Source organism: Dermacentor albipictus, unplaced genomic scaffold, assembly GCF_038994185.2.
Source record: "Dermacentor albipictus isolate Rhodes 1998 colony unplaced genomic scaffold, USDA_Dalb.pri_finalv2 scaffold_38, whole genome shotgun sequence".
Taxonomy (NCBI): domain Eukaryota; kingdom Metazoa; phylum Arthropoda; class Arachnida; order Ixodida; family Ixodidae; genus Dermacentor; species Dermacentor albipictus.
In genome coordinates this window covers 1119633-1133416 of record NW_027225592.1, presented here as the reverse complement: position 1 = coordinate 1133416, position 13784 = coordinate 1119633, and the positions used below count along the sequence as shown (strand labels likewise).

General features: G+C 44.9%; 1 protein-coding gene across 1 annotated transcript in view; it reads left to right on the top strand.

Annotated features, from left to right (window-relative positions):
• The window catches only part of LOC135916925 (sodium/iodide cotransporter-like), a 91702-nt gene extending 79169 nt beyond the window's left edge, over positions 1-12533 (top strand). The window contains exons 7-12 of the mRNA XM_065450364.2: positions 4250-4390; positions 5936-6065; positions 8315-8403; positions 11117-11226; positions 11619-11686; positions 12519-12533. Of these exons, the coding sequence (XP_065306436.2) occupies positions 4250-4390; positions 5936-6065; positions 8315-8403; positions 11117-11226; positions 11619-11686; positions 12519-12533 (553 nt within the window). The remainder of the gene's footprint in view (positions 1-4249; positions 4391-5935; positions 6066-8314; positions 8404-11116; positions 11227-11618; positions 11687-12518) is intronic.
• Positions 12534-13784: the final 1251 nt, after the last annotated feature.

Sequence of the window (13784 nt, the reverse complement as noted above, 5' to 3'; positions counted from 1 at the left end):
CATCGAAATCGTGGCTGAGTGGTAGCGTCTCCGTCTCACACTCCGGAGACCCTGGTTCGATTCCCACCCAGACCATCTTGGAAGTTGCTTTTTATTTATGGAGTGCCTGCCGTGATTTATCGCTCACGGTCAACGCCGCGAAACGCTGACGCCGACGCCGACGCCGACACCGACGCCGACGACACCGGCTTTTCTGCGACACGAGCTCCTTAACGCTATCGCGTTAATAAATAAAGGCCCAATGTGTTACGTGCCCTGAACCAGCAGCTACGCTCAAGACATGTTACGCGGTAATCGCAGAGGACGAGGGCATTGTGGAACCGCGACTGTACTACCAGACACCGAGATGTATTGGCGTCGTGGGGTAGTAGACATATTTATGAAGCATTTGCGAAATTATTCTTAGTGCAGTGTCATCATTAACGAGGGTTAAATAAGTGAATACATTAACACAATTTGAAAAATACACCTAGGATAATAGACAGTTTTAGTACTGCGTCATGACGATACGTACGCAGCACGCAAGGGCTTTGCGGAACGTAGGAGCGCGTGTCGCGTTGGGGCTTTTAGTACTGCGAAATGCCTACGTACGTAAGAGGGCGAGCGTTAGACGCCGGGCGCGTCGGAGCGTATGGCCGCGTCCGCCAGTACGTCGAACCGTCGGCCAAACTAGACACTGTTGATCTCGCTAACGTGATGTAACTTGTGGGCGCGTTACCGCTTCATCGGACTATATTTAGGCCTTTAAGAGACTCTACTTTTAATGCGGATATAATGCACGAATCATATCGAGAAGAATAAAAAAACGAGTACTTGCTTTCTCAGGCTGGCACGGTCATTTGCGACAAACTGCGCCAAAAGCAGGTCGAGCCTTTCGCGCAAACAGCACACACTGAACACTTCCTCAAAAACAAAGTTCCTATTTTTGCTATGCATTCCCAACGTGCAGGGTCTGGGAATGCCTTCTGCGCGTTCACTTCACGCAGCAAAGCCAAATCGTAGGCCATTGAAAGTGCGCGCCTTCCGCGAGTCGCCTTTGACGCTGCCATCTTGGGAAACTCTTTTGTCTCGCGCTCTCCCGAACAAACGAGAACCACGAGAGCAGCACGCAAGGCTCCCTACGTACGCACGCAAGAATCGGATGCGTGCGTACGCAACGGCCGCGTACGCATCTCGTACCGTTTGTGTTGCGTTCTGCACATGCGCAGTTTGCAGAACGCAGCGATCTTACGTACGCAACGCCGTTGCGTACGCTACGTACGCAGTACTAAAACTGTCTAATACCTAATGGTGTATACTGCCTGCAGGGCTAGATCGCCGTGCGGCTAATTGCGCGCTCCACGCAGAGACGCCAAGTACAGCTGCACGTAACTACGGTTTCACCGCTTGCTATGCTCAACAAATGCAGTTGACTGAACTACGATACGTGCTTGAGGGACAGAGTTACGCATTTCTCATTTTTTTTGCCTCAATTTTTCGAAACTTACCAATTTTAATAACTTTTGCAACAACTTGAAATCAAGCTTGTGCTTTCTACGCTTATTAGAAACTAATATTCTCTATTGAATGCAAAGCACTTTGTTCAAATTGCTCGAGCGGCTGTCTCGCCAAAGCATTTTTGTGTGTTACAGATATTTTCATTTAGAAACAGGAATTGGCTCCGTGTGAAATCTTCTTATGAAATCATTTTTGCCGTTGGCAGGATCCGCAAATTGAAACTTGGCGATTCATTGTCGTAAGCGCTTTTGTAATAGTGGGCTCAATGGTACCAAGTTCGGAATGAAGCGCTGCCATCAGGCACCCAGAGAAATTGAGGCATTTCACACAGAGGACCTATCAGATAGTTGTGTCATTGCTCCATCCATATCACTCTGCAAGAGCGAATTTGATCAGTTTGAATGTTGAGGTTACGAAACTATGACACCGTTTCTACCAGGTACGTTAACTTGTTCTTTCATGTCCTTTCTTCTTGTGGCCAGCTCGTAGAGTGCGTAGGCAGAGAAATCATGTAACCGTTATTTGTAGAAAAGATGGCCTGCTACGTCTATGATTTTCAGTTGAGAGGGTCCATTCGTGCGTGCCTTGTTCTTAATTTTTGCACCATTTACACTTTTCTTAGCGATTGACTGTTTGGCATTGTTTGGACGTTGTTAAACACGTTCTAAACGTGTGTTCAAAGTGATAAAGGTGCTTTGTCTCGCTCGTACTAGGGTGTAAAATGAAACACTCCGTGTTTGTTTAATTGTTGTGCGCAGTAGACTAATGTCGGTCATCTCAACGTGTTACTTGTACATATTCTCATCGAATTCTTGTTCGCAGCTCATTGCGCGCTAATAATGTAGCCTTGATATATTTCTTATTGGTAATGTGTAAATATTCATTGCGTCATATGCCACAGATGTTTCGAGTGCTGGATGTCACTGGTAAATATGTCGCTCGCAGTGTCTGCGGCAGCAGTTAAACAGAAGCTAACCGCTATAATTAGGCATAAGTGTTAGCGAAGTTAGGTGCGAGAACAGTTAACAACTCGAAACTGCGCTAACGTACTTCGTTCCGTCTGTCTGTTCGTCGTTTACACTTAGATGACGACGACGGTATTCGTTTTCAAGTCGTCCTTATCATGTCGCCTTCAGGCCACCCCTTAATTTTGCGCTTCACCGCTCACCTTAGGATGAAAAAAAAAACATCATTTTGCGCACCGCGACCACTGTACTTCCTAATTGTGTATCTGCGGCAATGTATATATGGGAAGCAGATGTGCTAACCACTGTGCTCAATGTCAATATATACAGACAACTGTATATGGGCCTCGGGATACACTCACAAGCACCTCGCATGTATAGTCGAATGAGCGAGCAGATTCTTAACTTCAAACCCATTGTCTACACTTGGTCTGTCTATAGCATGGGGAAGACCTCTTTTAAACATTTTCCTGGGCAGCTTATCTTGCGAGGTCATTAAATCCGGCTTGTTTGGAGCATTCGCTTCCTATGCGTCATTCTGGACATCAGAAAAGGGGTTAACCGAGGGGCCCGAATTTTATTAGTCATATCATAAGAAGCCAACAAACACTGACACCAAGGACAACATAGGGGAAATTACTCGTCCCTAATAAATGAAATAAAGTAATGATCAATTAATGGAAATTAAAGTGGATGAAAAAATAACTTGCCGCAGGTGGGGAACGCTCCCCCAACCTTCGCATTTCGGTTGCGATGCTCTACCGATTGAGCAACAGCGGCGCGGTTTCCCCGTCCACTTTCTTGGATATTTATGTTTCCTTGTAGAACCCTGGGATTGTTAGCCAGCGCCACAACTCACAGACCTTGGCGGCGGACGTGGAACATCATTTATGCCACAGGCGTCACGAGAACGTGATCTTTTTGGGTGCAGGCAACCGGTGAATAAACCCACACATGCCACTTGAAGGCATCAATCTTGCCGGATTCGAGACTCTCGTTATGTAATAAACGAGAAGAAAGGGGGTCAACCGAGGGGCCCGATTTTTATTAGTCATATGATAAGAAGCCAACAAGCATTGACACCAACGACAACATAGGGCAAATTACTTGTGCTTAATAAATGGAATGAAGAAACAAATAAATAAATGGAAACGAAAGTGGATGAAAAAACAAATTGCCGCAGGTGGGGAATGATCCCACAACCTACGCATTTCGCATAAGTTCACGAAATCTTCGAAAGGCCATAGCCGGTAATACTGCAGCGGACGAGGACGATGCTGTGGATACCTCAAATAAGTTCTGAAGAAGGTGGTGGTATCAGCTGTGACAGCCTGCGGCTTTCGTGGTAGGCGGGTTCAGAGGCAGAGGAATCCATAAGGTCCGCTTATTTTTCGTTCTACCTTTCGCCGTGTAGATGGAACCTCCTCATAGTGCCGCTGCATGTTTGGTAAACTGTTAAATACTGAACTTTCATCCTCCTGTCTCTATTAGAGTTTTAAGGTCTATTCCGTTCACATTCTCCTCTTACGTCACCTTCTTATCATGTGCTCTCTTTCTTCGTCTTGTGGTTTTTGTGATGCTGGGTCATCATCTCGTAAGCTCATCAGCGCACTGTTTCCTTCACGTTTTCATAACGTATTAATAAGAAATAGGCACTTGCCATATAATAGCAACCTTTGCTGTACCAGTATGCTGGAGGCAAAACGAATGGTAATCGACGAAACCGAATACCGCCATCTGCAAGTAAGCCAATATATTTGTTGTTTTCTTCCTTTTTTAAATTTCAGAACTGACATAGACCTCACCACCGATGAAACCGTCTGGGCTGCCTCCTTAGCTGCCTTTCCTTTCCAGCTCACACGCATTGGCTTGGACCAAATGATCACGCAACGGTTTTTAGCAGCAAGATCCCTGTCGGAGGCAAGGACGTAAGTCACAGTCTGCGCCGAGAGACCTGGAACACATTCACACAGTAGTCAATTGCTTGCTTTTGGCCTTTCTCTATGTGTACGTGTGCTGTGTATATATGCCTAAATGATTAATACTGATTCACACATGGAGAGCCGGTAATGCGAATGCACTGTCTATTGAACTCCTAGCGCACAACTCGGTGACACAGATGGCGTGAGACAAACAATAGTGCTGGCGTTGTAAGATGTCGTGGTTCAACTAGAAGTGCTTTATGTATATTTCGCCACTGAAAAAAGCGATGACAGCATGCCCATGACGTAGTGCATTCATTACTTCCTGGGAGGGCTACGTTGGGTCATGTATATGGCTGTATGGCTAAGAGCGCGTACGCCCCCGACACTGTGTGGGCATGCAGTGAAGCACGCTCGAGCGGACCAGCTTGTTATAGAATTTCGTTTTATGTGCATCAGAAAGAATCTATTATTAGTGGCGAATCTGCCGTTCGTCTAACAAATAATCTTTCAGGCACCTAATGTTTATGCTTTACAGTAAAAGCTCGTTAATTCGAACCGCAAGGGGAAGCCGCTTCAGTTCGAATTAACGAAAGTTCGAACTAACGAAAGTGAAGGAGGGCAACAGTACACTGCGATTTGGAAGCAGTAGGGCATGTCAGAAATTTGGCGTGTCAGAAAGTGATGGCGTGTGCCGTGGGCACACGCCATCTTCAAGTCGAAGCTCTGGGTCCGACTGTGCCACACCACCGATGTCGACCGAAACGAACGTTAGCCGAGGCTTAACACCATCCCAATAAATCGCGACGGCCGATACCTCCTAAGCTGAAAACAGAGGTGCACAACCGATGAAGACTGCCGAGACAAAGACGCTGAACATGTGAAGGTGGCGAAGGCCCTGATTCGTTGGTTCTTGATTGCAAGCGCAGCTGCGACGTACTTGATTCGCTGTGTTTTGGAGCTTGCCGTGCCATCTCCGCACAACATTAGCAGCTGTACAAGATTTGCAAAGCCTCAGAGATTCACAATGGGCAAGAAGTCTCCGAGGTTACGTAGAACGGAGAGGCGGCAGCCGCCGCTGCCTTCTGGCTGACCCCGCGTCGGTTAGATTTTTGTCCGATTTTGCCTTCTCTCGCCGTTCTCTCCGTTTCGGAGGCAATACAGCCTTGTGTATAGGCAGTAGGCGCGTTTCTCTGGCCGTGTGCCAGGCGAGCGTAGTTCGAATTATCCGTGAGGGAACCTTCTCGCGTTCGAATTAACGGACTTTTTTATACATAGACTTATATGGAGCTTGGCCGGACCAAATCGTACAGTTCGAATTATCCATAAATTCGAATTATTGAAGTTCGAATTAACGAGCTTTCACTGTATCATCAACGGTGCAATAAACACTCCCAGTGGACAGCTATGAGACAGATAAGGTGGTGACGAATAGGGAGGTAATAACCTGATGAGGAGCTCACAATTCTTGTCCACAAATGTAAGCAAAACCGTAATTTTGGAAGTATCTGTTGCATTTATATCATGCCTTTGCACTCAACTTCGTTTCAGAGTGGCCTTTTTTGGTGTCTTCCTGGTGTCCCTATTTTACGCTATCATTGGCTTGACAGCTCTGGCTATTGTATACTGGTTCCGGGATTGCGATCCCGTTCTCTCTGGTGCAATGTCTCGTTATGATCAGGTAAGAGCGTTGTCTGTCGTGATCTGCCATGGACTCGGCAAAATTATAACATGGAACGGTGGCTATTTTCTGTAATATTTCGAGGAACTGTGCAAGGCTTTGATGAAGTGATTATATATGCGAAATGTGGCGTAATATTTCCGCGTCTTTTTCATTGGAACTTTTCAGCTTATTATTATTTCCATTTGCTCTTTTTCTGCCTATTTTGCAAAACCTCTATTAAGATCTGTGATTCTCTGTAGCTTAAAGAAAAACGTCCCTTCTTGGAGGTGTCTTAACGTAGTAGAAGAAAATTATCGCTCGGCTCGCGAGCTCTGTGCGCTAGTCCAGATATACTTGTTTGAAAGCGTTGTAATCGCGCTCGTGATTTTAGTATTTGACCGCAATTTGTGTGACTCAGAGCTAGTGCCAAGAGTAACCTGAACGCAGGCTAGCCAGTCTTATTTTGAAAGGACCAGTGACCAACAATAGGAAGAGCGCTTGCTCTTAGATATAACTGTACCTTAGATATAACTGTCGCGCTGCGGCGGAACCACATATTTTTCATTGCGGATGTTATATAATCACTTCCAGGAAATAACTCTAGCCAGTACTACTTTGAAGGAAGCTGTGGTCGTCGACGGAAAGACCGGCTTCTCTTAAGACCCGACGAGTTGCGTCTTCAGAGCTTCGTCTTTCAATTTGCCATATTACCTGAGAAGTTAGCTTCCCATAGAATAGAACTGGCCGGACACTCTGCTCGGTCGTTTCCCATTCTTCGCAAGCCCTGCCCTAATATGTTTATGCTTTATAATAGTTTCATGTCATACTTCATGAAGCTAAGGTGAAATAATCAAACGAACTTGAGTCATGCCCCCAGTTCCCATTTCTCATGATTATTGCGAAAAGTTGTCAAGCTTTCAGTGCAAAACTCATGTTATGGCATTTCATGTGATTCATTAAACACTTGGTTAAGAAACAAAAGGAAAGAAAGAAAATTTAAGGATGATGACCTGGCCTTTTTCGCTTCAGTGAGCGCTGTGAAGAGCTGTAACGCAGCAGCAATGACGGTACATGTCAAGATGCTGTATTTTCATGGAGTATAATACTGAAAGAAAGGCATTTAAGGTTCTGGGCCCAGCTTGCCCCACAGACTGAAATTTTAACAGAGCGCGTGGCTATCCCTGTGCGCTATTAAAATACAACGTTTCTGTCTCATTGGGTTCACCGCTTTTTCCTCTTGTAACAGCTTTTCCTGTATAATTTCGCCCTGTATTGCTAGAAAAGAATGTGCTCTCGTAATCTTTCAATTCACGGGGACGATTCCTCTTAGCCTTGCATCTGTAAGAGTGAAAAATGGACGAAATTAGTAGCCACACGATGTATGTTTAGAACAGCTTACCCAGCCAAATTGGGAAATGCACAGACCGGATTAAATTCTGTTAAAAATGTAACAGTTCGCCGGACGAACCAAACATGTCTCTGGGCCCTCAGAAAGCTCTTGCGTTATAGTTGTTCGCAAGAAGAAATACTAGCCAATCGAATGCTGAACTTATTTTTGCCTAAGACAGAGGCAAATACTAAGAGCGTAAAGCTTTTTGAAATTGCCTCAAGAATTAATTAAATTATGGGGGTTTACGTACCAACACCACGATCTCATTAGGAGGCACGCTGTAGATGGAGACTCCGGATCAATTTGACCACCTGGGGCCCCTGGACGTGCCCACTATGCATGAGACGCTGGCGTTATTGCATTTCGTCCTCACCGAAATGCGGTCGCCACGGCAGGGATTTGTTCCCGCATTCTCGTGATTAGCAGCGCAACACCATACCCGCTAAGCCACCCCGGCGGGCATGAATTTGACCCGAAATTCGAAGAAAGTCTGATACCTTCTCCAGGTATGCCATATGCGTCTCAGATTACAGAGCTACGCGCTCTGTTCGCTGTGTTAATTTTCCGAGTATGACTCGTGTTGCGAGCGCTTTCGTTTTTTTTTCATATTCCTGTAATTTTTTTGTGTTTGTGCCATTTGTATTTTTTTTCCCACTGAGTGGTGTATGCTTGTTTGTGCCTTGCGATTTGAGTGCCTCATCATGATCGTTGTTCTGCACACAATACGTTGTATATTTTTTTCCAGTTATTCTTACGCAGAATTCCACCCCAACTCATGCAGTTCATTGACATCCTTAAGAGAATATATAATCAAAGGACACGTATCTTTGCAACTGGAATTTGTTGTCTAGCGCAATGCTTTTTTTTCTGCTTCCAGATGGTCCCCTACTATATTAACACAAGCGCTGGTGCTGTAGGTGGCATCCGAGGTCTATTTTTGGTTGGAGTCGTAAGCGCTTCCATAAGGTGAGCATAGGTTCTCGGCGTGTGCTCAAGTTACACTGCCATGTCAAATTTTTGTGTCAACATGAACAGTTGGTCAGCTAGGCAAGAATTATACGCCATATTTTATTGTTTAGCCTATATGAATGAAGCGATTGAACGCTGGTTGGAAGTTTCATTTGAAAGGCAGTGCTCGTGTCGAGGTATGCTATTATTTGATCTTAAGTACTCGAAATCCTGCAGCCTCCATTAGACTAATTCTATTTCAACTTCGAAAATGGTTAAAATAAATAAAACATGCTCAAACAAGTTAACAAGCATTATTGTGCCGGTTCGTTGTAAGCAGATTGCATGGAATAGAGTCATGGTGTGAATTGTGTCATAACGTACGAGTATAGCGTGCCAACGCATCATCGGGGATATAAGAGAGACCGTTGTGGAAGATATTTGCATTTCGTCCTCATGGAAATGCGACAGGCTCGTCCGCGAATTTACCATACCAAAAACGACACGACCCGCCGTGGCTGCTCAGTGGCTATGGTGTTGGGCTGCTGAGCACGAGGTCGCGGGAACGAATCCCGGCCACGGCGGCCGCATTTCGATGGGGGCGAAATGCGAAAACACCCGTGTGCTTAGATTTAGGTGCACGTTAAAGAACCCCAGGTGGTCAAAATTTCCGGAGTCCTCCACTACGGCGTGCCTCATAATCAGAAAGTGGTTTTGGCACGTAAAACCCCAAATATTATTATTATTAAAAACGACACGGCCAGGAACACCAAGACTAACATGAGCGAGCATGGGTGCTTGTGTATTTCTTGTTAGTCGTGTTCCAATTTGTTTTTGTTTTTTTTCACCATCATATTTCTGCAACTTTCATACCACAGGGCTTGTTGGAAAATACCATCAATGTTTTTTCTAGACTCGCGTGTCAATATTTACGATGAATTTATTTTTATTTGGTCTTCCGACAGCGCCCTTCCCGGTAAGCCATATTCCTTTGCTAGACACCGTATAAACCTCGTGTGGCATGCTGCCATTTAATGAAAAGCAAAAAATTCAGCGTTGTCTCGTTAGTACGCTTAGTGTGAGAGCGTCATGTCTTAGACGGTCGGAAAAAAAAAGCACCGCTTACCTCTATTCTTCACACAGTTTGATAAATTCACTAAGAAGTTCCTCTTTGTGCAATTATTTGGGTATCGAGGAGCAATCCGCTTTTAATTCCCAGGAATTTTTCGTAACGGTATCTTATTTCTTCTGCTTCAGTGTTGCTTTAAGTATTTAACAGAGTCAACGTGATAGCGTTCAGTTTGAATACTTCTTTTGGTAGTTTATTTCAACTGCTTAGTTAACATTCTAAATATGTGAAATTGATGTCTATACCATGCTGTGTTTCTAATTTGCAGTCGGTTGTTGCCGTCTGTCATATAGCGTTGACTCTTTCAGACTATCAGCTGTGATATAATCTGTAAGCCAAACACGCTTTTTCGGTGATAAATAATTGGGGCAATTTGGATTTATGAGCCAAAGAAGGTGACCGCAGAGACTGATGCCGGGGAACGCTGCAGGAACAAGGGAAGTAATAACAAAGATCTGTGCAAGTACGATACCACGTGGTTGGTGACAAACAATCTGCCTGCGCAATTTGGGCAGTCATCACAGCGTTTCTCGCGTGTCTCGAAGGGTCAGTGTTACGTAGCTGGGTGCGTTTGCCGCTGATGCCGGGCTTACTTGCGGTGGATTAATGGCGTGTTGTCTTGAAACACCACCAGACCATGTGCCTGTTAGCGACTTCGAAATCAGCAATCGGAACTGAAACACTGAGACTCTAGCTTTAGCTTTCGCGTGACCAGAACCAATCACTAAGGGTGCGTGCAGGAGTCGAGAAAGATGTATAGAATAGATTTAACTCCCGTGTGCCTTTGTCTAGATAGATGTGTGCATTTCAACAGTCTCGTTTTGCGAGCTTCTGCGAGCGAATGAGATCCGAAAGCGTCAGAACCATTCTTGCATTTTGTATCTAAGCTCTCAGGCGTTTTGCAATAGTGCTGATGGTTCGCTTAGTTAGTATTTCTGTATAGCACGTAAAATGGGCGACATGTATTTACGTCATGGTGCATTTTTCACCAGTGCGCCTACTAAATTAGCCGTTCTGACGCGTTCGTGTGTCTATATACGTCGTTGAATGTTTCCACCGTTTCAAGTGGCGAGCTACCACGAAGAAAGAAGGGCACATGCGACTTGAAGCCCTCCAAATCAAAGCGAGTGACATAATAACTGCGTGTTTCTATGGGCTAGTCTCTCATACCGCGATATCAAAAACCGATTTCAAGAATACCGCCGAGGTAACGCCCGAACTTTGCTGCAGACGTGAGATCAAAGGTAGCGAAAGCTTAAACACCGTTAGCTTCCCGTTAGGTGGACGAACGACTCAGAAATGGCTGCACGTTTGGCTAAAGCAGGCAGGCTGTCAACCAACATGTCAGTCGATGACGTAGTTTCCGTGTAATGGAAACCTGTGTGGTACTTAGCCGAGAAATCCTTCTGCGGTTAACATAAAATGGTTTGGAACATGAGGTGCTGACGGAAATAATCAGTGCTCCTCGGTGCTCTCAATTCGTAATCTTTGACCATGTGCGTAATCGATGTCTTGAAAGTGGAATGCTGAAGTGAACTTTGTTGCCAAAGTTGCATCTGGTGTTCATCGTTGCTTCATAGGTTGTTGGTCTTATAATTTCAGCACAGTATCCTCCGTAGTAAACTCCCACGCAGCTGTTTTGTATATTGACGTGCTGTCACCGAACTTCCATATACCGGAAAATAAATCTTCCGTTGTGATAGCGGCTCTAGGTAAGCCTTCACTTGTTTACTGTTTTGTTCTTTAGGCACTTCCCTTCTTCCTATCTACAATTACAAATTTCGTTTCTATTCCCTCCTTCTTAAGAGTAGGCAGACGTTGTGCCCCTCTCCGGTGGTGGTTTCCTGTCCACTCTTCCTTTTTCTTTCTTGGTTTTTGTATATGTGTGTTTTCTCATCGAATAATAATAATAATAATAATAATAATAATAATAATAATAATAATAATAATAATAATAATAATAATAATAATAATAATAGGCGCATTTAACTCAATCATCTGCAGGTTGCCTGATGTTAGTTAAGATAAGCTGTATTCCTCCTCAGGGGAGTGCTACGCTGCTAATGTTGTTAATGCATTTCGTCATTGCACATTCCCTCCATAGCCGCCGGAAGTGGCATCATAATGACCTTGAGTGGCGTCTTGCTTCCTTACGTCAGTTCTGCTGCAAAGGCAAGTATCGCAGCCTCCCAGTTCTATCTACTTTTGAATTGTTCCGTGCTACGGCAGCTTGGTGGTGTGGTCTTTAATGACCTAAAGTGACTGGTCTTTAATGACCTAAAGCGATACACAGGCTGTGGGAGGTGCCGTACATAGAGGGGTAGGGCGGTGGGGAGGGAGGGGGAGCGGGGAACGCGTGCGCTCTGGATCAAATTTGACCACCTCGTGCCATTTAACCAGCACCAAAATCACCGTATGCGAGCACTTCTGCATTGCACCTTCATAGAAATATGGAAGCCGTAGCGGGGAATAGAACCTGCAACCCTGTGCCCACAGAAGAACGCCGTGTACACAAAGCTACCGTAACACGTGGTCTCTCCATCCGGACAAGGCGAGTCCCCAGTAGAGCAGCCCCTCTGATGCGTCATTCAAAAGGCCCGGTAAAGTTTTCCGTGGAATATAAATCATTCTCCTTCCTAATTTTCCGACAGTGCACTTCTTGCGAGAGAAACCCCATATTCTACCTAAAGCTGCACAGCACAGCGGAATGGCATGCGCGGACAGACGTTTTAATACCTGAATTTCATTTTTGTTAGTCGGAACAAGTTTTGATGTCAAGCCGATGGATATCAATATTTATGCGCACTGAAAGTGAACGACAAATATCACAAACGGCACAACTTAGCACTTCTGATAAGAGACACACACACAAAGAAAAAATAAACACGCTAAAATTGTTCGCAAGTGACGCGTTAGTGAAGCGGCCAAATAATTTTTGTATAAATGAATGCCTCACGTACAACTGTAACTGTTTTCATTCTGTGTAACGTGTAACCTTATGCAGGAGGAGAAGAAATAGACGGAAGGACAGGGATGTTAGCCAGTTCTCAGACCTGCTGGCAACCCTGTGCTGGCGAAAGGGGGTCCGGGGAATAAAAGATAATAGAAAAGAGATGTTACAAAAATGGTAAGAGCAAAAATAAAACAGAAAAAAGAAAGGAGAACACGGCACTGCCCAAGGTCTGTCTGTAAGATTAGTCCTCAGTAGAAGCGCAACAACGCTTTCAAAATCTATGCTGAGGACGGTATCGGCCAGTGACCCTTTCCTCCGAGAAAGGGCGTTTGTCAAGACTCTCTAGCACTCTTGAAAGTTTCTTCCTGGGCGCACTGAAGCGGGCATGCTCACAGAGAAGGTGGGCGATTGTTTCTTCGCCGCTACAGTTATCGCATGTAGGGCTGCCGGCCATTTCTATCCGAAATGAGAACACATTCAGATTGCATAAGCATGCAGTGTGCACGCTTATGCAGTGCACACAGAAACGGCAATCGTCTCGCCGACACCGAAGGACCTCTCTTCCACAGGGCAATGCACTCTTAAAAAAAGGTCTTAGTAGTTATTTACTAGTGTCACACCATTTGCTACCTTAGTATAACGGAGATTGATAGCGATAAAGTTAGCTACATAATTGACTAAACAAGGTAGTCATTGTTACTAATGGGTCTCAGCTACCAATTCCAAACGCTGTTAGCATCACCTGATGCAAAGATTCTCACCTATGCGGCATATGTCGGACCTTCTGTGGCGTATTCCACAGTGGGTCCCTTATATGTGTTACAGAATAGAAATTTTGAGTCCGGTAGTGTTTGGAATATTGTAGCTGAGACCCATTAGTACCAGTGACTACCCTGTTTAGTCAGTTATGTTATTAACTCTATAGGCTTCCATAGTAACTATGGCAGTTTTATTACCGATTATCATCGTGAACATGGATTACAAAATGAGTGATGCGCCTCACACAGCGCAGGATTTTATCTACACTATAAATATTATGGGCAATGCACTTCGGCGCCTAGCTCGAACAGCAACTGGTAGCAACCGCACCTTCCGTTTCCTTTAGACATAATGCGATGGCCGAATTCATGACACTGACATTTCGGCAGCAATTATGGTACCCGCGCATTTATGTATATTCGCATTGAACGCGCTGACACAGCGCTGCTTCGGAATTCCAAGGATGACTCGATACATGTAAAAAAAAAAGGAAATGAAAAACAGCCGGTGGACATCAACAGAGAACGCAGCACTTCTCCAGCACACAGACAGAAAAAG